Below are 26,656 nucleotides of genomic sequence, written 5' to 3' on the forward strand. Positions count from 1 at the left end.
GTTTGCATTTCCAGGTAGGCCTATCCGAAACACCGGAAAGCTGCAAGCTGTTACGTAATCTTGCTATATTTATAGTACTTAAAATGTGGCCTTTTGGTACATTTTATTTTTGCTTTGCATTGTTACTATGAAATTGTTTTGTACATGTTTGAAATGCATCCCTGTTTCTTTGCTGTAAGCCACTTGGAGCATGCTTTCTTGTGGAAAAGTGGCATACAAAAAAAAAATGAATGAATGAATGAATGAAACCTGCTACTAGTACGTGCGTAAGCATGGACTACTGGTCTCATTAGGTGGTTGTCAACTAGGTTTTACTCACAGTAGACCCATAGAAACTGGAATGTTAGGCCCACTAATTTCTACTCCAAGTAAAAAATCCACATGGTAATTTCAAGTACTGAATGGGAAGGAATCCTGGTTTTGCTTAGCAGCAGAATAAGGCTTAATCTCTACTACTCACCTTATCTTGAAAATTTGGATTTGAGCCAATGCTACACAAGACTTGAACCACATCAACGTGACCATACCGAGATGCCACATGGAGTGCAGTTTCTCCAGACTGAGAAGATGACAACACACACACAAGAGTTATTCCTCATGCCACACTGTTGAGTACTCCCAACATCATGGATTATATTGGTTCCTATAAATACTGGATGGGAACTACCTATAGAGAGAGGTTTGTCCTTTTTCTCCCATGCCAGTTTCAAAGAAAATAACAACAACAATAGCAATAATACAAATAATACAAATAAACACAAAGGTTCTGTTTTGGATCCTGCTGTGGGCTATTGCTGGCTGGAAAATAGCTTGTAGTAGCATTACTTACAGGCATCCACACTGACTGGTGGAGAACCCACCCCATCCCAACGCAGGTAGACAGATGGCTACCTCTGGCACATACTAACGTTCCTCTAACAGAAAACTTCAGGAGTTAGCATAGTACAGTGGTACCTTGGTTTACAACCATAATCCGTTCCAGAGGTCCGTTTGTAAACCAAAACAGGTTGTAACTCAAGGCACGCTTTCGCCAATGGGGCCTCCCAAAAATTGTTTGTTTATAATCCAAAAAAAGGTTGCAAACCGGGACACGCACTTCCGGGTTTGACGTGTTTGTAATCCAAAACATATGCAAACCAAGACATATGCAAAACCAAGGTGCCACTGTACAAGTACTTTAACAGAATGTTATTTAATTTTTAGAAACATTGTAGCCTGCCCTAAATTTTAGCATAGGATGGGTCAGGCTACATTCCCATACACATTTATCTTGGAGTAGGTCCCACTGAAGTCAGTGGTGCTTATTTCTGAGTAGAGAAGCTATAAGATAGCACCACAAGGCTATCTAAAATAGAAGTTTTAAAATAATGCTCAAACAGATTTAAAAGTTTGCCCTTACCTTGTCTCTAACATCCAAAGGACATTTATTTAGATGGAGAAATTTCAGAGTTTCAACGTGACCATGTCGAGATGCCCAGTAGATTGCATTAGATCCTGCCTGTCCAAAATATTTGATGGCGGCAATCAATAAAACCATAAGCCAATTGCAGCAATATATTCCAACACACTTAGGATAATGTTACACGATGAGGATAATTATCAAGATCTAACGAGGGGATTTTTCCAAAGCAGAAACATTTTGTTTAGGTATTCATTGAGATAAAATTTGAATTCATATGGGTATTAACTTGCTGATATTAATGAAAGGGTGAGAAATGCAATTGCTCTTTGAGAAATTTAGAATATGACCGACCGAGCTGCAGGAATGACTGCAATCTATAATATTCATTTACAACCATGTAAACAAATGTTCAATCTGTTTACTTCTAAAATGCACTGCAAATAAGTAATGAGCGTTCCCCCATATCAAACGGGGTGTGCATGTTGCGGGGTTGCGAGGAGACCCCTTTGGATCACGGTGGCAGCTCCTGGCAGTTGGTCTGGCTTCACCTTCCCAGGTTGGGATACCTGTGGACTCCACCCACACTAGCAGCCGCCCAATCCTGGCTGGGAAGGTGATGCCAGGGGGGGATTGGCCAGATTGAAGGAGGGATTAGGCAGTACACAATAGAACTCGAGTCATACCTGGGAAGCGGCCGTTGGATTCAGAGCTTCCCCACCCTCCACTCCCTCAATTGATGCTTACTTTGCAGGTTTAACCACCCCTTTTTTCCACAGCCACACAGCCACACAGGCGCTGCTATGACAAGGTCGCTGTTGAAGGGCCGGAAAGGACTTTCCCTGCATTGGCAGGTTTCGCCTTTCCCGTAGCAATTCGTCACAACTTTGGCGGTTGCAGGCCTTGGGCGGAATCCTTTAGTCATCTACAGGATTGGGGGGGGCGTGGGGCGGTGACCCCCCGCCCCCATTGTGGCGGCGATAACAGGGTTCCCGTTAAAGGGGTCTCAAGGGGAGGCATTGACCAAACGCCCAGGGTCGTCATTGCCCTCCCCTTCCAGTGGCGGCGAACATAGGGGGGTGGGCTATCTGCTTGAACATATGTTCTCCAGACTAGCCCACTTCCCAGTCATGCTGGATAACCCTGAAGGTACCCAGAACCACGGCTGGGGGGCTGGGAAGGATAAACGCCCAATGCCTGAGCCAAGGTCTTCCTACATCTGAAATATTAATAAAGTTGTGGACAATTTAATCCCATAGAACGTTGTCATGAGTCTTATTTCCCTCAGGGGCTGCCCCGGGGTACGGGGGGGACTTCGCCTGACCGCGCAACACATTTAGATACCAATCTGAACAATTGTCTCACCTTATCTTGGGCATCAATACGGGCACCTCGCTTTAGGAATAACTGAAGCATTTGAATATTTCCACATCCAGCAGCAATCAGAAATGGAGGTGTCCCATGCTGCAATGAGCAAACTGTTAAAAACTGATCACTCTTCTCAAGAGATTATGGGAGAGAACAACAAATATACATTTAGAAAATACCCGAAGGCAGCCCTGTTTAGGGAAGTTTTTAATCTGTGACTTTGTATTGTATTTTAATATTTGTTGGAAGCCGCCCAGAGTGGCCGGGTAGACCCAGCCAGATGGGCGGGTTACAAATAATAAATTATTATTATTATTTATTATTATTGCTAGTTGACAGTCTCTGATTTAATTTTTTAACAGATTTTATTATATATGAATATAAGATTGTAAACAGCTTTGATTTTTTTTAATGATATAGTGGTATATGGATATTTATAAATACATATGTTTTAGCTGATGCAAAATCTGTGTATGAAGAGCGAGCGTCTGCTTTTGAAGAGCTGTGTCAAAATCACTATGGAAGTCCAGATACATTGAACAAACATCCAAAAATGCAATGCAATGAGTTTCTGAGAAAGATTTAGAGTGGGTTTGGTGCACCATGTACAATAGCTCTCCGTGTGTAGCAAAACCTATGTCAAACATACAGTGTCCTTATTTTTCATTATTAGGATTATTGTTTTCATAATGTAGTGAGCGACAGTACTGCTAAATTTAGCTTTGTGAACATTTATCTAGAGCATTGTGTAAGTTGGCATCGTATTTCAAAAAGGATATTGACAAATCATGAAAAACCATTTCACTGGAGAGATGCAAAGACAATGAAAGATTCGGAAGATAAATAATTATTGAAGGATAAAGGCGCTGAGTATTTTAATTATACAGAAAAGCAAGTTTTTCAGGGCTGGAGGTACACTGCTGGTTTTCAAACATTTATGAAAAGGAAGAGGAACAGATGCAACACCTCATTCTCAGAGCAACAACCATCCATTCCACCCACTCATGTAGGCAGCACCAGGTACCCCCCCCCCCGGACCACCCAAAGAGAGGCAGAAATGGTAGCTTTTGGATCCCACATGGCATTTTTTTTTGGGGGGGGGGAGGCCTAAACTGCACACAACAGCCCCAGCTTTTCCTTCTTCTCCACTCATCACTGCTGGCAAATCTGGGCAAGGACACCAAGAATGGAAGTAACCGTCTATAGATGTTGTGATATTTTCTCAAAACGGGTGTTAAAAGCTACCGTATCTTTCGCTCCATAAGACGCACTTTTTTCCTCCTTAAAAGTAAGGGGAAATATCTGTGCGTCTTATGGAGCAAATGGTGGTCCCTGGAGCTGAATTGCCCAGGGGCCAAAAGCAGATTGTGCTTTTTATTTTACAAAGAGAAAAGGGAGTGTTGAAAGGACCCCACTCAGCAGCTGATCAGCAAGAGATCGGGAGAGAGATAAGAGTCCTGGCTCCCTTTCAGCCCCGCCCTCCTTTGTTGAATGTGCTGCAGAGGGAGGTTGTTTGTTTCCCCAGGACATGTGACTGGCTGATTAGATTATCTGTCTGGAAACAGTAGAAACGGCTCCCTTTCCTTAAGATTTTTCAGAACTGTGAGTTAAACCCCATAAAAATGGGGCTTCTCCTCTTTGCTTTTCCCCCTTTGCAAAAAAAGCTGCAAAACCTTTAGCTGATCCTCAAAAAAAAAACCTTTACAAAAAAAGATGCAAAACTTTTAGCTGATCCTAAAAAAGGCCTTTTGCCTTTGCAAAAACAGCTGCAAAACTTTTAGGTGATCCTCAAAAAAACAAAACAAACTCAAAAAAACAACAACCAAAAAAACCACAACAAAAAAACCAGGGCTTTTAGAGGAAAACCAGAAAAATATTTTTCCCCTTGTTTCCTCCTCTAAAAATGAGGTGCGCCCTATGGTCCTGTGTGTCCTATGGAGCGAAAAATACGGTAGATATCAAGTGGGAGAGATAGGCCCTTGTCCACACATGCAAATAACCCCCCCCCCAAACAAAACTGTGTCCTCTGTAACCTTCCCAGGAAGATTTTCCTGAATTGATATTGGAATGCTCATGAGTCTTTGGGCTGATCTTTGTTTGTCAGTAAAAATGATAGCTTCTTCTTCTTTAGCTGCTAAATCTATACAACAACAGCATACCTTATTAGGTTGATTGACATCGTAATTGGTCAAAGAGCCCAGAAGGTGCTGGAGACCAGGAACATTGTCATCATTGATGGCATGAATGATGGCTTTCATTACAAATGAATCTTCCTCATCCTCATAAATTAACCATAAAGTAGATGGGAAGGGAAAGACAAGAGAAAAGAAGTTATTAGCTTCGAGAGAGAGGAGGATATGGAAAGGAAATAAACTTTTCAGCAGCAATATATTGTCATTTCACAGTATGAATGCCATTCCCAATGGGAAACAAGCTGTTAAAACATCTGCTCAAATTCTGGAGGTAATTTACTTTCTCCAATAAGAGTCTCCTTTTTATCAATCAGCACATATCATTGACCCTGATTTAAAAGAGCTCTATTATGCATTTCACAATTCATTTTTTAAAAGCTACATCAACATAAAAACAGGAATAAGAAGCATCTATTTCCCAAGAATGACATCTTAAAGCAGAACAGTGCTCCTACCTAGAGTTTATAGGTTTTAAACCACAGTGGCACAAGGCTACAATTCTACTGGGAGCTGGTTCTGCAACGGCTACGATTACTGATTCAACATTAAAAAATAACAGCACATCAATAAGCAGAAATGTTATTTACAAAAATGTGGAAGTTAGCAAGTGAAAGAAAGAGAGTAAGACAGATAGATGTGCCACTCTGCAGAATTTTTAATGCCTAAGTACAGGTGAAACTCGAAAAATTAGAATATCATGGAAAGGTTCATTTCTTTCAGTAATTCAATTTAAAAGGTGAAACTAATATATGATATAGACTCATGACATGCAAAGCGAGATATGTCAATCCTTTATTTGTTATGATTGTGATGATTGTGGCGTACAGCTGATGAGAACCCCAAATTAACAATTTCAACTTTGGGGTTTTTCATCAGCTGTATGCCATAATCATCACAATTATAACAAACAAAGGCTTGACATATCTCGCTTTGCATGTCACAAGTCTATCTCATATATTAAAACTCCAGTAGCTAATGAAAACAATTGCTTACATAAATGGACTTTTCCACGATATTCTAATTTTTCGACTTTCACCTGTACTTTTAATTCTGAGGGGAAAATGTTTGCATGATACTTATTATAACTAGTATCTAAGAACACATTTTACAAAGTGCAGAATAAAACCTTTAAAAAGAAATCTACTGGATTTATGCACCTCCAAATATAAATCTGAAAGACTCAAAACAGGTAACATACCTGCTTTCATTTGTGTGATTCCCTGTCCCATGCATAGCTGTCAACCGTTCCCTTTTTTTGTGGGAAATTCCCTTATTATAGCATTGGAAAACAGCAGGAAGGGTTGACAGCTATGGTCCCATGACACAGCTGTGAAGGGGAGAGTGGAAGTAAGTGCTTGCTCGTTTAAACTCACAGTACATTATGATGTCTAAATTGAGAATAGTTGTTTAAACTATGGTTTATTAAAGCAAACCAAGACCAAATATCACAATCTGATCTTGGTTTGTTTCAATAAACCATAGTTCAAAGTAACCACACTTTTGCTTAACGTAGACATGATGAGAAGCTAAAGCAAGTTTAAACCAGGAAGCAAATGCTTCCAGTTTCTAGTCACTAAAATATGGTTTAGTCTTAAAACCAAAAACTATGGGTGTTACTCATGTTTTACTCAGTAGACCCACGGAAATTAGTGGGTCTAACAGTTATGTTTATTTGTTTCAATGGGTCTATTCTAAGTAACATTTAGTTGGACACTCCTATCTGAGAACCACTGTGGTGTAGTGGTTAGAGTGTTGGACGAGGATCTGGGTTCAAATCCTCACTCAGCCATGAAGCTCACTGGGGGACCTAGGGCCAGTCACTGCCTCCCAACCTAACCTACCCCACAAGGTGGTTGTGGAGATTAAATGAGAAGGGACAGAAAACTTGAGCCCCTTGAAGAAAAAGGTGGTATATACATGCAACAAATAAATAATATTTTGTTTGATAAACTATAACTTATGACAAACTTTTGTGGACACACATACTGAATGTTCTGGCATGGGTCCACAGATCTGGGTTCTGAATGCAATGCAACAGCTGGTCTTGGGAGTTGTACAAGACTTTCCCCTGGGTGCTGGGCTCCCTACAAATCTATATCCATGCTGCCTGCCAACAACTTATTGGGAATGGCATAGAGTCTCTTCTCACATCCCTTGGCCAGCTACATGGTTACACTAAAGCAAATAAGGTGGCCACACCTCTCAACTGTATCACAGTTCCTGTGTGGACAGGCGGAGTCCCCCCAATCCCAGGCGACTCCTGAGTGGAATAATGACTCAAGACAACGTGCTATGGGATTAAAATTGGCCACAACTTTATTAAGTTTCAGGTGTAGGCTCAGGCACTGGGTGTTTATCCTTTCCAGACCCCAGCCGGGGATCTGGGAGACTTCAGGGTTATTCAGAATGTGTGGGGATTGGGCTGGCTCTGGAGAACATATGTTCAAGCAGAGAGCCCGCCCCTGCCATTGCAGGGGAGAGAAATGACAACCTCTCGGCGTATGGCCAATGCCTCCCCTCAAGACCCCTTTAACGGGGAATCCTGGGATCGCCGCCACAAGGGGGGCATGGGTCACTGCTTCGTGCCCCCCCCCCATTTAGGAAGATAGACTAAAGGACTCCACCCAAAGCCTGAAACCGCCAAAGTTGTGACGTTTTGCTACTGGAAAGGCAAAACCTGCCAATGCAGGAAAATTCCTTTCCGGCCCTTCAACAGCGACCCTGATGTAGCAGCGCCTGTGTACCTGTGGAGAAGAGGTCAACCTGCAAAAGAAGGCTTAACTGAGGGAGGGCAGGGTGGGAGAAGCTCTGGAGCCAACTGACTATTCCCAGGTAAGATCCACCCTCTGTTGTGTAGGTAGGGCAGTCTCTCCCCCTACCTGGCCGATCCCCTGGCAACGCCTCCCCAGGCGGGACTGGGCAATTGGCTGAGGTAGGCGGAGACGTCCAGGTATCCAGCCTGGGGAGAGCAAAGCCAGCCCATACTGCCAGGAGTTGCATGGGATCCGGGGGGCTGCACGCGACCATGCAAAATGCGCCTCCATTTTGATGTGGGGAGCGGTCATTTCCACCAGCCAAGCCACTGCTGTAATTAAAGTGACCGGTACGAAGGAGGGAGACAAAATGCCAGCCCAGTTTTCTGCTTGGTACCTGCTGCTCTCCTCTATCTACTTGAGGGACTTCTGGCTTTTTTCTAGATTTAACCCATTAGTGGTGCTCAAATATCAATGAATTAGCTTCGTCCAGAAATACAGAAAGCAGAAGTGACTGAGCAAAATTTAGTCATCTATCTTAAATTAGATTACAGGTATTGTCTGCATATTGACTCTTGTGTGTATTTATTGCTCAGTTCCTTGGCATCAATTTGAAACACCTGCAAGGAACATTACAGTTCCAAGTACAGTGGAACCTCTGGTTACGAACGGGATCCGTTCCGGAGGCCTGTTTGTAACCCGTGACATGAGTAACCTGAAGCGCCGCATCTGCGCGATGCGATTTGGCACTTCTGCACATGCGCGTGAAATCATTTGACGTGTCTGCGCATGCGCAAACTGCCGAACCCAGAAGTAACATGTTCTGTTATTTCTGGGTTCGGCACATTCGTAACCCGTGTTGTACGCATCCTGAAGCATTCGTAACAAGAGGTACGACTGTACTGCAGTTCAGAAGATGTTATATGCTGTGTTAATTCCCATACTCCCAAGTATTTACTTACCAGAGTGTCATCGCTCCTAGCCACGCTCATGTTACTTCTGGACAAAAAGGATCTTGATAATCTTTGGCATAGCGATATTAAGCGCACTGATTGCTTTTGTAAGAGAAGAGACAAATATTTATGTGAAGCCATAAAAACTTATTATAGGAAGCATTTCTGATACGAGTTCAGTTCCGCAAGCAATACTGCTAAACTGTAATCAAGCTAAGTCTCTAAGGCCTGTATTTTTATATGGTCCAATATAATAGTATGGTTACACACTCCCTACTTCCCTGAGCGTTCCAGGGATCATGCTATAAAATATAGTGTCCTATAGATGAAAGAGGCTGCAGACTCACAATGTATCTGCTATATTTGTTCAGCAAGATTGCTACACAGGACAGCAAATTTTTTTTTGCTCCTACATGAATTTTGCAGGAAGGAAGTGGAGACACCCTGGCAGTTGTTTCCAGTCCAGGTTAAGTCCTGCTAAAACCTTTATTCCCCCTGCCCTTGTTGTATCCAAACTGAGCTGCAAGCTCTCTCCATTTCTTCCCACTTTACCTTGCAGAGCGATCCTCTCAGATCTGATTCCCTGCAGACGAATTGCCCATCCAAAATATAAAATAAAACAGTGTCGTCTGATGGTGAGTTAGCCAATGGTACCCCCTCCAGATGTTGCTGGACTTCAACCCCCATCAGCCCCAGCAATCACAGCTGATGGTCCAGGATGATGATTATAGTCCAAAAACCTCTAGAGCAGGCTTCCTCAACCTTGGCCCTTCAGATGTTTTTGGCCTACAACTCTTATGATCCCTAGCTAGCAGGACCAGTGGTCAGGGGTACTGGGAATTGTAGTCTCAAAACATCAGGAGGGCCAAGGTTGAAAAAGCCTGTTCTAGAGGGCACCATGACAGGCAACTCCCCGGTTGTGTGGGGATTGCGTTCCGGGTCATTGTAATTAGAACCACCATTGAAAAAGCCTGCAAACACCCCGCTGTCCCTGCCTCGCCTCTTTTGGTGATGTTTTCAGGTCACCTTTGGGTCCGGAACAATGCAGTCGCACACATATCAGACACACCTAAAACGGTCACTGCCTGTATTGCCCACTGAGGAAAGTTCCACTGATCATCAGTGAATGATTGCTAATAAGCATATTAATAAAACTGGGTTGCCAAGCAGCAACATAATCAATATTGCCATGTTAGTACTATGTGACATATTGTTCTATTTGGCATATGGTTCAATGTGCCATTGTGGAATGTTGCATTTGCAGAGGCATCTAATTTTCGATGGCTTCTGTCATATGGTGAATATGACAAAGCATACTGGACATTAAGAATCTGCCACTGGAAACTGAGGTGGTCAAATAACCTTGGAATGCCTTAGAAAGTCTGGTGACAGTCAGATCTAGGACAAATTTGGGATCTATTTTTATAGGGCTGAATTCGTCAACAGCCACACCCGCCTTGCATTTGCTGATCTCGTTTCCAAGAAGGAGTTCTTTTCTTTTCTTTGGTTGGACTTATTTGCTAACTCTCTCCCTACTTACAGTTATTATCCCCTGATGATAATTACGCACACTGTTCCATATCTCTTTCTTCCAAGTTATCCTACATGTCTCTTTTTCACAGTTTGCAAGAAACTCCTTGCTGCTCTGACTTCCTGCTGATCTTCTTTCATTTCTCACGATACACTGGAAACACTATATGCTGCTCAGCTGTAATGCCGCGCACCGATTTCACTCTAGAAGTCTAACAAATATACAAGAAGTTCAGGACTGAACTAAGCCAAATCATTTAAGGCCCAGATGAAGCTCTCAATAGCTTTCATGTGTTAATATATACTGGCTATTTTGACACGCCGCGTTAAACTATACTTAATCTTTAACCATTCATTCCCACTTGCTCCTTCTTTACTCCTGGCCCAGTTGTGCTGGGGGCAATAAACCAGGATGAGCCGTGTATACCATCATGCTGCTTGTTCACGTTAGAGCATACTTAAGCATTATGATTTAATGTGACCCGCTGTTACATGTACTTATTCCAAAGCCAAGGAACAATAGTTATTATAAAGAACTGTTAGATCTTACTTTCCATTTCCTTCGTGCTGCGAACTTTTTGAATTTTTCCATATTCACGGCAGATGCTTTTCTACTAAGTGCTTGAAGGGTATCCTTAGGCTGTGAGAAAATTAAAACAACACTTTGAAATGCTATATTCTTCAGCGAAGAAGAACGAATGAAGAAGATACTGCCTTCTACATGGGCAAAAGAAAGAGGTAGAACTAATATAATAGTCTATGCATTGCACACTAACCTTAATCCACGGATGCTGCAAGCTGTCTTGAATTGTCATTCTCTTCCTTTTAAAGGAGAAAAAAAAATTCATTTCCTTTATTACTTTTATAGTCTGTATTTTCTTCAAAGGCCTCAAAAAGGCATACACGCATCCTTCTTTATATTCTCACAACAATTCTGTAAGGTAGGTTAGGTTCAGAAATGGGGAGTGTCCCATGGTCAATTTCATAGCTTAGGGGGCACTTAAATGTATTTCTTCCTGGTTCCAGCTGGAGATTCTGAACATTACACCAGACTGGGGCTAACACATTCTTCATGCGGATAGTTCCACAATGTATTTATACAGCACTGAAAACATGCCAGAAGTACCGTATTTTTCGGTCCATAAGACGCTCCGGACCATAAGACGCACCAATTTTTAAAGGGGAAAAACCAGGGAAAAATATTTTTCCCTGGTTTTCCTCCTCTAAAAGGCTGGGAGGGGGAGCGAAGGAGGCAGCAGCGGTGGAGGGACTGGGAGAGGAACATGCTACGGGCCTCTCCTGCCTCTCCCACCCTGCCGACACCAGCGAAAGTGGGGCAGAGAAAGGGGAAGCCCAGTAGCGATGCTGTAGGGCTTCCTGTCCTCCCACCCCACTTTCGCTGGTGTTGGGGAGGTTTAAAGATTTAAAGACAGCTGGGGAGAAGGGGTGAACGCTCAGCCCTTCTCCCCCGCTGCCTTTAAAGCAAGTGGGATGAGCACAGGTTGTGGGGTGGTGGAGAAAGCAGCTGCTTCCTCCACCACCCAGCACCCAGCGCTGCTCATCCCCGTTTTTTTTAAAGGGAGCAGGGGAGAAGGGGTGAGCGTTCACCCCTCGTCCCCAGCTCCCTTCAAAGCAAGTGGGATGAGCACAGGGTGTGGGGTGGTGGAGAAAGCAGCTGCTTCCTCCATCACCCAGCACCCAGCGCTGCTCCAAGAAGCCTGCTTTCTGCATCCTGGGTGGTGGAGGAAGCAGCTGGGATCCCGGCTGCTTTCCCCACCGCCCAGCTCCCCGCGCCGATGCAGAAAGCCTGCTTTTTGGATCGGCGCGGGGTGCTGGGTGGTGGAGGAAGCAGCTGGGATCCCGGCTGCTTTCCCCACCGCCCAGCTCCCCGCGCCGATGCAGAAAACCTGCTTTTTGGATCGGCGCGGGGTGCTGGGTGGTGGAGGAAGCAGCTGGGATCCCGGCTGCTTTCCCCACCACCCAGCGCCCCGCGTCGATCCAAAAATCCTGATTTCGGGCACTGGGTGGTGGAGGAAGCCGATGCAGCACCCAGCGCCCGAAATCAGGGTGGGGGGAGGCCGCAGGGAGCGAAGCCTTCACTCCATAAGACGCAGCAACATTTTCCCTTCCTTTTTAGGAGGGAAAAAGTGTGTCTTATGGAGCGAAAAATACGGTAACTAATAAAAAAACAACGTAAATTGTATAAAGTGGTGGTGGTAAGGCAGAAAACTTGACAGCCTGGATCAACGAAACAGGGAAGATCTCCTTCACTTTGAAAGGGATAAGGGTAATTACCAACTAATCCTGTTTGCTTGTACTTGGTATCACAAAAATGAATCCTGGAAGAAACTTACTTTGGATCCTTGATTAGTAGTCTTCTTATAAAATCTTTCGCTAAAGCACTGGTGTTACTGAAGAATTCCTCCTCGAAGTCATAGTTCACAGCAGACACATTGGCTAATGTTTCTTGTTTTGTCTCTCCAAGAAATGGCGATGCACCACTCAGACTGCAAAAAATAAGTTCGGCCACAATGATATAGTATGACTCCAGGACAAAAAGTTTGGTTCCAGGATTGATTTTTTTGAAGTGATTCTGAAGCTCAGCCCAATAATTTAAACAAGGCCTCCACTATCTTCTCACACTGACTGCAACTCTCAGAATTTACATCTTTTCGGTTTTCATCATTTATGCTGACTGCATGGAAAAATGCACACTATTCAAATATAATAAAATTATGTTCCCATATAGAGGAACATAATAATAAATCATAACATTGAAAATAAGGACAGCAACAAATTATGTTTGTAATCAGTAGTTTGAAGCATAAATTTGGAAAATTATGTCCAACTAACCAAGTTAGTTAACCCAGGTGGCGCTGTGGGTTAAACCACAGAGTCTAGGGCTTGCTGATCAGAAGGTCGGCGGTTCAAATCCCTGCCATGGGGTGAGCTCCCGTTGCTCGGCCCCAGCTCCTGCCCACCTAGCAGTTCGAAAGCACATCAAAGTGCAAGTAGATAAATAGGGACTGCTCCAGCGGGAAGGTAAATGGCGTTTCCGTGCGCTGCTCTGGTTCTCCAGAAGCGGCTTTGTCATGCTGGCCACATGACCCGGAAGCTGTCTGCGGACAAACGGCGGCTCCCTCGGCCTATAGAGCGAGATGAGCGCCGCAACCCCAGAGTCGGACATGACTGGACCTGATGGTCAGGGGTCCCTTTACCTTTTTAACCAAAACATGGGCCTGGATAGATTAGTAACCTTGACTATAACTTTGTGGAGTTGATTTAATAATCAAATCAAAATCAAATCATTCTTTATTACGGTCAAAGACCAGCTCTTAGATTTAATAACCAAATGGGTAAAACAAAATGATTTAGAGTGGTAATACTTACAGAATATACGTTATTACGCCAATACTCCTGAAAAAAGGAAGTGTCTATTACTATTCAAAAAGACACAATAAAATTACAAAACGTTCAAGTGCAGAAGAATTGTGAACTTACCACATATCTGCCTCAAGGCCCAGCGGTTCATAATTTACTATTTCAGGAGCTAAGAGACAAATTAGAAGCTTTAGTCTATAGCAGAGCAGTCTGACATGAAACGTTATTTTTTTTCAGCTATGAAGTATACATACCACAAGGGTAGGGTCTATAAAGTGCAAAGGGAAAAAGCAGATTTTCCAGCAGGAATCATCTGTACATTATTAGTTTACAAGCTGCATTAGTTTACACAAATGCAGATCCAGAAACATTTTATCGTTAGTTTATTTTACAATTTATTCTATCACAACCTCACCCCCTTTTAAACTTTTTATGAAACTGATTCAGACTGTTCTGTAAGATATTTATTCATTATGATCCACTGTATTTGAAAACAACACATTCCATGTATATACTATTGCCACAAGTATTCACGCTCCCGAAACATCTGCTGTGTATTGTATGCAGGGCTGATTTTGAAGGCTGTCCAGAAAACTTCAGCTGGGCCAGAATAGAGAAGTCAAGCTGTTGGCTGGATCATCTCACCAGAACTAAAAATTGCCACATACTCAGTTTGTATCTGGAGAGAAGTCAACGTTTTTAACTTATAAAACTATATACTGTATTTTTTGCTCCATAAGACGTACCTGAACATAAGATGCACCTAGTTTTTAGAGGAGGAAAGGGGGAAAGCCCTGTTTTTTGGAGGATCAGCTGAAAGTGGTGCAGCTTTTTTTGCAAAGAGGAAAAGCCCCATTTTTATGGGGTCCAACTCACAGGGCTGCAGCTTCTAGTCCTACAGCCATTTCTACAGTTTCCAGACAGATAATCTAATCAGCCAGTCACATGTCGCTGGGGAAATAAACAGCTTCCCTCTGCATTCAACAATGGAGGCCTGGGCAAGGGGGTGGGGCTGGAAAGTGAGCCTTATCTCTCTCCTGATCACTTGCTGAACAGCTGTTCAGCAGCTTCCTTTCAACACCCTAGTGGTTAAGAGCGGCAGACTCGTAATCTGGGGAACCGGGTTCGCGTCTCCGCTCCTCCACATGCAGCTGCTGGGTGACCTTGGGCTAGTCACACTTCTCTGAAGTCTCTCAGCCCCACTCACCTCACAGAGTGTTTGTTGTGGGGGAGGAAGGGAAAGGAGAATGTTAGCTGCTTTGAGACTCCTTCGGGTAGTGAAAAGCGGGATATCAAATCCAAACTCTTCTTCTTCTTCTTTGTAAAAAAAAAAGAGCATGATCTGCTTTTGGCCCCAAGGCAATTCAACTCCAGGGACCATGCATTCGCTCCATAAGACGCACAGACATTTCCCCTTACTTTTCAGGAGGAAAAAAGTGTCTTATGGAGCGAAAAATACAGTACATTAGTTTGGGACTGTCTACTTTCATAGGAATCTGTGCATCAGCTTTGGGAATGACCTGCCTTTAGTGATTAGGTGCAGAGTGGAATCATCCTGCTATTTTCCCAGGAGGGGGAAAAGGTCAGATGAGCTTTGAATCGAGTTTATTGTGCAATCTGCACACGCCTACCCCAAAGTAAGGCAATGTTATTCCACTAAACTGATTTCCTTCTCTCCTTTTGCCACTGCTATTTTACTGCTGCTTTGTCTGTGTTTTTGTTAGGGATTTTAGTTATAAAGCAATCATGTAAATACACAATTGCGTTTTTATTTAAAAAGTACTGTTTTAAGTTGTTTTATCATCTTATCCACATTTGAAGCTTTATATAGATATATAGAAAGTCTAGGCAGAAAGTCATGACTCCCACATATAGAAAGGGAATGGTGCTAAATTTGCAAATATTCAAATTCAAATTAATTTGAATGCAGGTAAATATTACCTACCTAGAAGCAGTGTTAAAGAGGATGGGAAACATTTAAAGAGACCTTGTAAAGACTGAACACACGTAATGATCACCACTGCTCACATATGAAATGTAGGCCTAAGCAATACAGTACTGACATGTACGTATCAAACTGCTTAATAATAATGTGTTTGGCATTCTGAGAGGCTTGTGTTTTTCCTAACATATAAAACACCAACACCCACTCTCACACCATTTTCTTCTTTTATTTCTGCTTGATGAACATTTACATGTTCAACATTATTTCTTTGTTAATCTCTTTCCCACTTTTTATTGTCCCCTGTTCTGCTCTCTTAACATGTGGAAACACACAACCCCCAGAAGTCTGCTTTTAATGTTTTCCTGACTGTTCCTAGTTTAGTTTACGGGATATAAGTCACTTTAACTCCTTTAGTCTTGTGTGCAAGGTTTTTGTTTAGTTATCTATGTTTATTATCTTCATGACATTTTTTTCTTGAGTTAATTTTAGAAATATTCCTTCTGCTCCTGCTGTTCAATAACCCCCCCCCCCCAATTATTCAAATGCCTGGTGTCTTTGCTTTATGTTAACCTGAAGATTTTCCCTTTATCACAGCCCTTGTTCTATGCTCTCCCCATTTTCTTATTTTGATATGGAAACAACTTTGCTTTCTATGGTTTATTTATACAATGCTTCCTTCTGCCTTCCTTCCCTATACTCTACAGTATGAATGTTCTACATTGTTATTATTTCACCATATTTTCCAAGTCCTTATGGAGTCTATTTTAAAAACTTGCATTAGTTCCCAACAGTTCCCTCCCTCATGTGGACTATTTTTAGTGCCTGGAAGGAACTTAAAATAAAACATCCAGTTTTTTCCTTCTCACTGTCTTTGCTTTATATGTTGCTACATGCAAAGAGATAAATGAACACTCTTTTATGCATTAAATTAGCAGCTATTCCTTTTATTCAATCTACACACTTTTGTCAACAGCTTTTCCTTTCCACAGAATTTCTATTTTTGCATTAACACTCATCCACCTTGCTTAAATTCCTAAATATTTTTTTCTCTAATATGAACCACTTGCTGGTCTCTGGACTTTTCCTTTTCAACTACAAGTGTCTTGTTTCCTTCCTCCTTTAGTGGCACAGCGTTTTTCACCTGTGTTCTTTTTATAATTTGGTTCTCTCTCACTTTTCCTGTATTTGTTTACCTTCCCTTTTACGATTGCCTATCAGGCTACTATATCTCCCCCTTCAGTCTCAGGAACTGGCCTGTAGCTCAGTCTGTACCCTTTTCACATATTCTAAAATGGATGCGAGCAATTTTTAAAGAGATCTATATATTCCACACGTGCTTTAGAACAACTAGAATAAAAACAATAAACCAGCATACAACCAGCTAAAGAACAAATAAGCAAAGAAGAGCAGCAGCAGCCAGACAGTAATACTAAAAAAAAAAGCTTTGGACAAAATTTATTTTTATTTAACAAAATTTATATACCACTTCATGGTGGCAAAACATCCAAATGTTTTACAAGAATCATAGAATTATAGAGTTGGAAGGGACCACAAGGATTCTCTAGTCCAGGGGACAGCAAAGTTTTTCAGCAGGGGGCCAGTCCACTGTCCCACAGACCTTGTGGGGGGGGGCAGACTATTTTTTGGGGGGGAAATGAACAAATTCCTATGCCCCACAAATAACCCAGAGATGCATTTTAAATAAAAGCACACATTCTACTCATGTAAAAACACGCTAATTCCTGGACCATCCGTGGGCCAGATTGAGAAGGCAATTGGGCCCCCGGGCCTTAGTCTGCCCACCCATCCTCTAGTCCAACCCCTGCAGTGCAGGAATATTTTGCTCAGTCTCACAACCTTGAGGGTCTCATGCTCTCTACCGACTGAGCTGTATTAAAAGTCCAATAAAAACAGTTACGAACAATAACATTCAAATATATTCAAAATTAAGAGTAAAAAAGATTAAAAACATCAACATCTACATGTCCGAATAAGCGTGCCTAAACAAAAATGTCTTAAGTGTTTCAAATTATCCATTTAAAATGAGTGCCAGGACACCATAAATGCTGATCAGATGTTATTAAAAGATGAGGACTTTTGCTGGGAAGCTGCAATAAATGTGCAAGGTGAACATACCTAGAGAGAGAGAGTTCCATAATTTGGGCCCTACTGCTGAAATGGACCTCTCTCTGGTAGCCACCCTTCCAACCTCAAAAACCAAAGGAACTAAGGTTTTAGTTGATGGTTACCAGGTAGAAAAGTGTCTCCCAAATACCCTGATTCCAAGTCATTTAGGTTTTTAAAGGTCAAATCCAGCACCTTGAATTGAACTCAACAATGAACTAGCAGCTAGTGAAGTTCTCCACACCACTGAAGTATACTTGTGGTGCTGACCCAATCTTGCTATCATGCTCTAAACTAGCTGTAATTTCTGGATGTTCTTCCAGAGCAGCCCCATGTCTAACACATGACACCAAACCTGGATGTTTTTGGAGAATGGGTGCAAGAAACATAGGCCACCCGAGTATCCCGCAGCAAAGCAGGGACAAGCAGAACTCAGAGAATGGAGACCTGATTCTCATGAAGCTCAACACCATCCAGAACAGGCTAAATACCACTTCCCTGGATTAATAAATCATTCATCACCACCACCACCACTGTCTTATCTGGATTAAGCTTCTATTTGTTAGCTCTCATCCAGCGCATTACTGATTCCAGATACCAGCTGATACCATGCCAACACCTGGGTCAGATATAAAAGAGAAACAGAGCTGGGTGTCACCAGCAGATTCCTGTAAACCCCTCTTGATATTTCTTTTGATGAGTAGGCAGGATAGAAATATTTTTAAATAAATGAAAGGTCTCCCATCTGGCACCAGGAATGAGCTCCAGGTTACCAGGCATTTGCAAATGGGTAGAACTGTTTCTTATTTTCGGTTTTGAAGTCAGGCCATCCATCTGTCACAAATTTCTAAGATGGGCATATGGGGACAGGAGGGCTGGAAAAATGTGTGTGAACTTCTAATGTATGTACCTTTGTTTGCATGGCAAATGAGAAACTGGGAGAAGTACACACTACAGTATCATCCTAGGTAAATTCTTTTGCTGTGCAATCTGGATAGGTTGTGCTTGCCCATCTGCTGCCCCTGTTCTCAGCACAGACAGTACAGTTGACAGACTAAGTAGACTGAAGTTTCCAGCTCATGTGGAAAATGGAGGTCAGTTCTACTCTGGCTATAACAACCAGTCCACTTCAGCACTGACAGTAAGAGCTGTCCAACAGAGGAATTTGCTGCCAAGGAGTGTGGTGGAGTCTCCTTCTTTGGAGGTCTTTAAGCGGAGGCTTGACAGCCATCTGTCAGGAATGCTTTGATGGTGTTTCCTGCTTGGCAGGGGGTTGGACTGGATGGCCCTTGTGGTCTCTTCCAATTCTATGATTCTATGATTCTATGACTGTCATGCAAACACACCACAACAGCTAAATAGGAAAGTACAACACTCACCAACAAATTCAGGCGTCCCAAAAATGTTCTTAAACTCATTACTAAAATCTATTTTATGTGCTAAGCCGAAGTCAATGATCTTGATACGAGGCTTTGGTACATTTCTATCCAGCAGCATTATGTTCTCAGGCTTTGAAGAAATAAAGATTGGTTGTGTGAGAGCAGTTGCAAAACACAGGCACAATTTGGAAAAAATAATCTCTTCCTGACAAGTACTCAAACTCATATGCTCTAAGCACCACACTCAACGGAAATGGCCCTGTGGCTGTGAAAACACACTGGTTCCTCACACTGAATCCTGACTGACACAGGGTTCCCAGATGATGATTTATTATATCCAGACATCATAATATTATGGTGGGTCCTGCGCAGAAAACAGCTGCAAGACTCCCATTTGTTCTTTTCAAAATCAGGTGTATTCCTAAGTACTTAAAATAACTGAGGCAGAGACCCATAAAACACACATTTGCACATGCTAATTTGTATATACAAATTCAAGTTTGGAAATAAACTTCACAGCAGCAAGCTAATTTATTTCTCACCCAAATAACCCTAAGTAAAATAAATTCTTCAATTAATTTGAGCCCACCACCCATCTACCCCAAATCAGCAAGTCTTTAATTAAGTTCTACTCAATTCATTTCCCACATCCAGTTCAAAACCAGTCTTCCTTCAATTAATAATTACTCACATTCATCAATCATTAAGTCTGGTTTGGCACTGAGACCAGGTTCTTTCAGGCGGGCGAAGTGAGTAGACTAGTAGGCAGGGGCACAAAATATTTAGGAAATAGTGCCGACGTCCCGGGGCATGCTCCCCCCCCCATGATACTCTTATCAATAGCTACCTTTCACATAAATAATGGGGGATTTTATTATGCTATCCAAGTTCTAAGGGTTGCTTTGTGCACTATTCCCGTACTTAAAATCTATCCAACATACCTTGAGATCAAAGTGTGCAATTTGCAGAGAGTGCAGATAGTTAACACCATTGAGGATTTGCTTGAGAAATTCTGTGGCCTCCTCTTCAGACAGAGATTCCTTTTCCGCTAAAAAATCAAAGAGCTCCCCTCCTGCAACACTGTGAGAATAGGAACAGCAGTTATTGACTTTAACCTATTGATTATTATTTTTTTAGCTTAAGGACTTTGTACAGCCATATTAAGAAAGGCAATCCATTCTTTAAAGCTTCCTGCACAGGGTCTGAACACATTTTTTTTAAAAAAACATTACAATTCAAATGTTTATTTCAGTCTGCCATGTAACAATGCATGCTTGAAAATATTCTAGGCACCTAGAAAATTGATGATTGCCTCTGAAGAATTGTTCTGGTATACTGAACTATTTTTCTAGCTTTATTAGCATAGGTTGTACCGGTACTTTAATTTATGGAAATCAATGAGGTTCATACATTGTTTTGGATGACAGGAAGCGGAAGTATTAGCAAGTCTCCGGAGGGGCAGGAGAGAAATAGCAATATTATATGCAACTATTGATTTTAAAGCAGAACACAGAGAAGTCACACAATTTCCCCCCATAACTCTATAAGTGTTGACTCCTGCCATCTCTCAACCATTTCCATACTTTGGTTATGATTTTCAGTGCTGCAGCAAACTTTATTTTAAACATTACTGCGTAACCCTTTGTCTGGATAAAGACTACATTTAAAAAGTTCTCAAATATTTTGATTGTAAAATCTGTCAAGAAACTCTTACAAATGAATGTGTACACGCATAGTCCTTTTCCCATCCATCACTTTCTGTGATGATGAATAGCAGCTGACAATAACAGTATACTGGCTCACCATCACATCCTTTCATTCTATACAAAATTGAATCACAACACTCTCTGAAAACAACGGAGCAATGTTCTTTTTTTTGTTCCAAATGTTACTTGTGTCAGCATCTACATTATTAGCAACAAATATTAAGCGACAAAGGCAGATTTTAAAATGAAACATTGATGAAAACATCCTTGCCTATTACAACTGTCTTCATCGTATTTATTACTTATTTATATATCTCATTCCCATTCACCAAGTGCTCTCAAAGCAGCAACTAACCCATAACAAAGAAGAAACTCGGCACTGAAACTCATCAGTGGTAATAAAAAATAAAAAACCAACCCAAAGGGGGAAAGATGCCTTAACCAATCTTTAGAAGACAAGGGAGAGGAAGCCAACTGGATGGTTTTCCTTGTGGAGATCCACAACACAGAGATGGAAAAGACCTTACCTATAACCGTATAGGGACCCAGGTGGTACTGTGGGTTAAACCACAGAGTCTAGGGCTTGCTGATCAGAAGGTCGGTGGTTCGAATCCCTGCCATGGGGTGAGCTCCTGTTGTTCGGTCCCTGCTCCTGCCAACCTAGCAGTTTGAAAGCACGTCAAAGTGCAAGTAAATAAATAGGGACCGCTCCAGCGGGAAGGTAAACGGCGTTTCCGTGCGCTGCTCTGGTTCGCCAAAAGCGGCTTAGTCATGCTGGCCACATGACCCGGAAGCTGTCTGCGGACAAACGCCGGCTCCCACGGCCTATAGAGTGAGATGAGCGCCGCAACCCCAGAGTCGGACACGACTGGACCTGATGGTCAGGGGTCCCTTTACCTTTACAACCATATATAAATTGGAAAGGTCTGGATGGAAATCAGTCTTCCCTTAAGTAACCTGGTTTTAGGCTGTCTGTGGCTTTAAAAATTAACACCATTATTTTTTATTGTGCCTGCAAACTAACTTGTAGGCAGTCAGGCTTCAAGAGGCACAATATGTGCTCTGTGATCAGACCCAGATAACAGTGTTGCTGCATCATTCCGAACAAGCTGAACTATTCCAGCCTTCCAAAAGTAGCCTTATACAGAACATAGTATGCAAGCCAATCTGGAAGCTACCAAAGTTTGTATGAAACAGCCAAGCCCGTATTTCTATTTACTTTAAAGCTAAACCAATTGTAGTACTGTCAGGGGTACTCATGGGTACAGGCTATGGGTACCTTCATCTCACCACTGGGGTGTTGTGCAGACATTAGAACAGCCCATAGACAAAGTGCCATTAAGCCCACCAAGGGTTGGTGAGATGTATCTGGAAAGTCCCATAACAGGGTGTTAAGGCAACAGCCCTCCTCTGCTGTTGGTCCACACTCCATCTTCCCTGCAAGAAACCACTAGCATACCTGGCACACAAATCTCAATAATGGCCTTATCTGTCACTATCTGAGGCAGCGAATTCCATAATGCTATCTTGTTCATATGAAGAGATGTAGTGTCATACAATGACGCAGGCAATCATGGCCCTATATAGGCTGCCACTGTTTTTATGTTAAAAATGTTTTGCAATCATGGCTGACATATGTTTTATCTTTTTAAGCTGGGTTTGGATCCAGTTCTAAATTTATTGTATTTTTGTTGGGTTTATAACCTTGCTTACAATATTTGAGGTACAGTGGTACCTCGGGTTACATACGCTTCAGGTTAAGAACTCCGCTAACCCAGAAATAATGCTTCAGGTTAAGAACTCTGCTTCAGGATAAGAACAGAAATCGTGCTCTGGCAGCGCAGTGGCAGTGGAAGGTCCCAGTAGCTAAAGTGGTGCTTCAGGTTAAGAACAGTTTCAGGTTAAGAATGGCCCTCCAGAATGAATTAAGTATGTAACCAGTACCTCTGTATTGTAGGTTGGCAAGAGAAATTATTTTATGAGGCAGCTAATATATATGAATAAATGCCCTTTATATGCAATGAATTCTAATTTATAGCATAGCTGTGATCATACATTTGCATGTATGTAGGGCAATATGAAAATTTCATGTGAAAGGCAGGCATGCATATGGGTGTCCCAAGGATGTACAGAGTGCTGCCATCCCTAGCAATCTGAACTAGTCCTGAGTGACCATCAGTCGCAGAGCATTGTTAATTCTTATTGCTTATGCAGCTGCATCATTTTTAAACAGCTCATACCCTGAAGAGCTTCGTCTAAAACTGGACAGAAGATACAAGGGGAGTAAAGGGTTGCAGACCAAGATTACAAATACAGTACAAATACAGTAGCACCTCAGCTTACGTTACCCTTGGGTAATGTAAACTTCAGGTTGGAAAAGCAGCAAACCCAGAAGTGTTTTGCCCTGCGCGCATGCGCAGAAGTGCTCTACCGCGTCATGCGCATGCACAGAAGCGGTCCTTCCAGTTGCGTAAACCTCGGGATCTGACTGGATCCCGTCCGCAACTGGAGGTACTGTACCCCAAATGTCAATCCATATACCAATACTCAATTCAGTTCTCTGCCTTCCACTCAACTTTGAATAGCTCAAGAATCCAAATATCCCACTAGTTAGGGCCATTCATTGAATATCCTTTCACAAATCGGTGCCCCCCCCCCAGTTGTTGATGGACTACAACTTTCACCATTCCTGGGCACTGGTCATACTGGCTGGGGCTGATGAGAGTTGCAGTTCAGTAGCACCTGGAGAACCACAGGTCCCCCATCCCTAATTTTATAGAATATAATTTCATTTTAAAGTTTGCTGGTATGACAATATCCCACATTACTTTCATTTTCTCCTGCAGAAGTTTGCTTTGTCCAATATATATTATCTTTGAATCTCTACATTATACGCCTAACGTGAATAGCTGCACTGTATAAAGGCTGCTATTCATGTTAGGTGTATAATGTATACCCTGCACCTGTGGCTCCTAGAATCAGTCAGTGAGCATGCAACAGTGGCCACACACAAGGAAACGGCTTCGACTGGCCAGCTAAACCTATGAGACTTCCCCTGCATGCGAAGAAAGGCTCTGGCGGATTGAGCGACCAAGACCAACAGTGGGTCCAACAATCAAGAAGGCGGTTACTGAACATGCTGTAGAGGGAATTGAGGGGCAGATGGGGCTTGTCAACCTGGGAAGGCAGCCCATCTAGGAAAAGGAGAAAACTGATCCTAAACCTCTGCTGCCCTGCAGCTATACTCATTCATGAGAAGGGCTTTGGCAGCAAATCTGGAGGGGGGGGGGGAAATCTATCTGCTAAGGAGTAAACTCCACACAAATCCAGAGTGGAATCCCAAAGATGGTTGAATGGTGTCTCATATGCCTCATTTCAGCAACTCCTGCAGCCAAGCTGGTGCCAAATGTACTGTTCTGCTTCCCTTTTGACCACATCAGTGAAGCTAAGTGTGGGGTCTTCCATACACCTCCATACACACTGCCCAGACTTGCATCCTGGAGAGGTGTGATTCTCCAGCGGTTTGCCTTCACCCCCAGAGGCACACTTCATAGTCTCTTGAGACAGATACCGGTAGATGCGAACACTAAAGACTGTATATACCGGTACTACAGAAAAACAACTTAATAGGAACAATTAAAGCAGACAGTAATGGGCATAACCTGTGGTGGGATTAGAGGGGATTGGAGTAGTATTGAAGAAATGGAGAGAGGAGGAAGAAAAAAGTAGCGGTAGCCATGGGCATTGGGCAGGAAACAACCTTTGCTCCTCAATGTGAAATGCAGGAAAGGTGAAACCATTATAAATGAGCAGGCATTTCATCAAATAGGCTAGAAGCATGAGAAAAAAAGCCCACACCTAAGAGGTTTACCTAAGCAGGGTAGCTGCTAACACACCCCACATTTCAGTGCACTGCTGCTTTGTGATTCATTATAATGCCACAGCATGCACCAAGTTAAGCTTCAGCAGTTTATTCACCTTAATGGAACTAAAAAGCAAATTATAAAATTAAAATGTGAATAATCTCCATTTCACCCAGATGAAGCCAGTGGAATGTTTAAAATTCTGAAGTTCACTTCTTGGAACATCTGCTATAAATATTTCTGAAAAGAAATGCAGCACAACAAAATGGTGCTAATTAGTTGATGATTAACTCGTCCTTTGAAGAAATAACTTGTCCCCTACATCAGCCGCCATATTTTTTCCACACAGGAGATTTTATTTGCAGCATATTTATGACAACAGCTGAGGGCAAGTCTAATTGATTATTTTCCTTCTGGTTCTCTAATAGGGATTACTGAGTAAATTCTGCACAGCTCCTTAAAGAACTTCATGCTCTTGAACTCTGATTAGCAGAACATTATAGTGAGTGCCACCCACAGACTCTAAATGCTTCTAACGAACATAGCATATAATTACAGTAAATTCAGATCATGTATGAACCCTGCAGCTTTCTCATTCAGCAGCAGAAAAGTAACCTCTCTAATGCAATTTCTCCAATTCGTACCTGAAAGTTTATACTGACTGCTTCCCCGAGCATAAAATAACACAAAGACCACACTAAGCAAACAGCAGACACCATTAGTCATTGGCATATGCTGTATCCTTGTAAGAATAAACAACTACAGAACCAACGTTTCAGCGACCTAACATTTCATTTTTGTTCTAGTTTCATCCTTAACATAAAACATTTTCCAGAAACAAGCTCTTTGAGGATTGCTTTTTCTGACATGTTGGTTAATCTCTAGTATGGAAGAGGCACCAGCAACCAATACCAGCGTAGAAGCAACAAGAAGCAATTGCAGAGTTGGTTTTTCTGAGACCTATATACCCAGAGCAAAACAGCTGTAAACCCAATAAAATCCCTCAGTATTTAACACACAAGAATGCTGTATCTACAGTACTCTCTCTCTGGATCACAAGAGGTAATTATATTTTTATGCATGCATAAGAAGTTTGCAAACGGAATCAACAGAAAGCATACATGTGGAGTTGCCATAGGTTCTAGTGCAAGGTTTAATTGAGAGTCTTCAAGAAGACCAAGCAATGTGTTTAACAGTAAAAAAAAAAGATGCTTGCAGTCAACACTTCCATCCTCTGGGAGGAAAAATACATCACACAGCACTAGAAAATAATTATTTTTCAAAAGAAGCAAACAACCCTTTACCAAGCTTTGGGATTAAGTGCTACATCCCATAAGATATAATTATAGATTTTAAACAGTAACCTTGAAACAGATTAGCTTCAAAAACCAGCATCATCATTCCTTAATGAGCTAGTAGCATTGTACTTACATGCCTTTATTAATTAACTGATTAAATAATTAAGGCACCAGCTAAATATTTATTGTCCCATGGAACATTTTAAGCCCAGTGCGTTTAACAAAATTAAAATGGCCTACATTGGAAATGGAGAGTAAATCAGAACAAAACAGAGTTTAGCATGATTGGTTTTGCTATTGGGGAACTTGACCTTTTTCACAGATCATTCATGGTGAAAAATGAGGCCTGAACATTTAGTTAATAGCTTTTTTCTTGCTTGATAAGACAGAAAAGCAAGGAGTGAAAAAGTCAGCATAGACACAGACTTTAGCCCAAGATTGAGGGGGGTTCAGTGTGTGTCACGTGTTTGTGACATCATGTACAGGATGTTACTTCATCAGGAGGGGGCCAAGCACGGACACCAGTGCAGCACGGCTTCAATGGCCAGCAGCTCCTCCTCTCTTGCTCTCAGGAGGAGCTGGTCACAGAAGCCACACCGCACTCAGCCTCCTATGCCCCCTCAACACTGAGTGCACTCTCATGTTAAATGTGTATCCTTTTCAGATTCATCCTATGTATATTGATGAAATCTCTGCCCCCATGGGGCTCAGCAGCGTTAACTAGTAAACTAGCAGTGTTATCAAACTAATTAACTAACTAACTAA

At 42.2% G+C, this 26,656-nt stretch overlaps 1 protein-coding gene across 2 annotated transcripts in view; it reads right to left on the reverse strand.

Annotated features, from left to right (window-relative positions):
- Nucleotides 1–26,656, reverse strand: part of DAPK1 (death associated protein kinase 1) — a 76,358-nt gene that overhangs the window by 23,230 nt on the left and 26,472 nt on the right. For both annotated transcript variants that reach the window (XM_033164784.1, XM_033164783.1), the window contains exons 4-15: nt 19,966–20,104; nt 19,025–19,154; nt 13,697–13,745; nt 13,586–13,612; nt 12,550–12,702; nt 10,972–11,017; nt 10,746–10,835; nt 8,675–8,767; nt 4,927–5,046; nt 2,765–2,863; nt 1,400–1,498; nt 461–559 (exon numbers count right to left, since the gene is read on the reverse strand). In XM_033164784.1, coding sequence (XP_033020675.1) covers nt 461–559; nt 1,400–1,498; nt 2,765–2,863; nt 4,927–5,046; nt 8,675–8,767; nt 10,746–10,835; nt 10,972–11,017; nt 12,550–12,702; nt 13,586–13,612; nt 13,697–13,745; nt 19,025–19,154; nt 19,966–20,104 — 1,144 coding nt within the window. The remainder of the gene's footprint in view (nt 1–460; nt 560–1,399; nt 1,499–2,764; nt 2,864–4,926; nt 5,047–8,674; nt 8,768–10,745; nt 10,836–10,971; nt 11,018–12,549; nt 12,703–13,585; nt 13,613–13,696; nt 13,746–19,024; nt 19,155–19,965; nt 20,105–26,656) is intronic.

The sequence above is a fragment of the Lacerta agilis genome, chromosome 11 (genome assembly GCF_009819535.1).
Source record: "Lacerta agilis isolate rLacAgi1 chromosome 11, rLacAgi1.pri, whole genome shotgun sequence".
NCBI lineage: Eukaryota > Metazoa > Chordata > Lepidosauria > Squamata > Lacertidae > Lacerta > Lacerta agilis.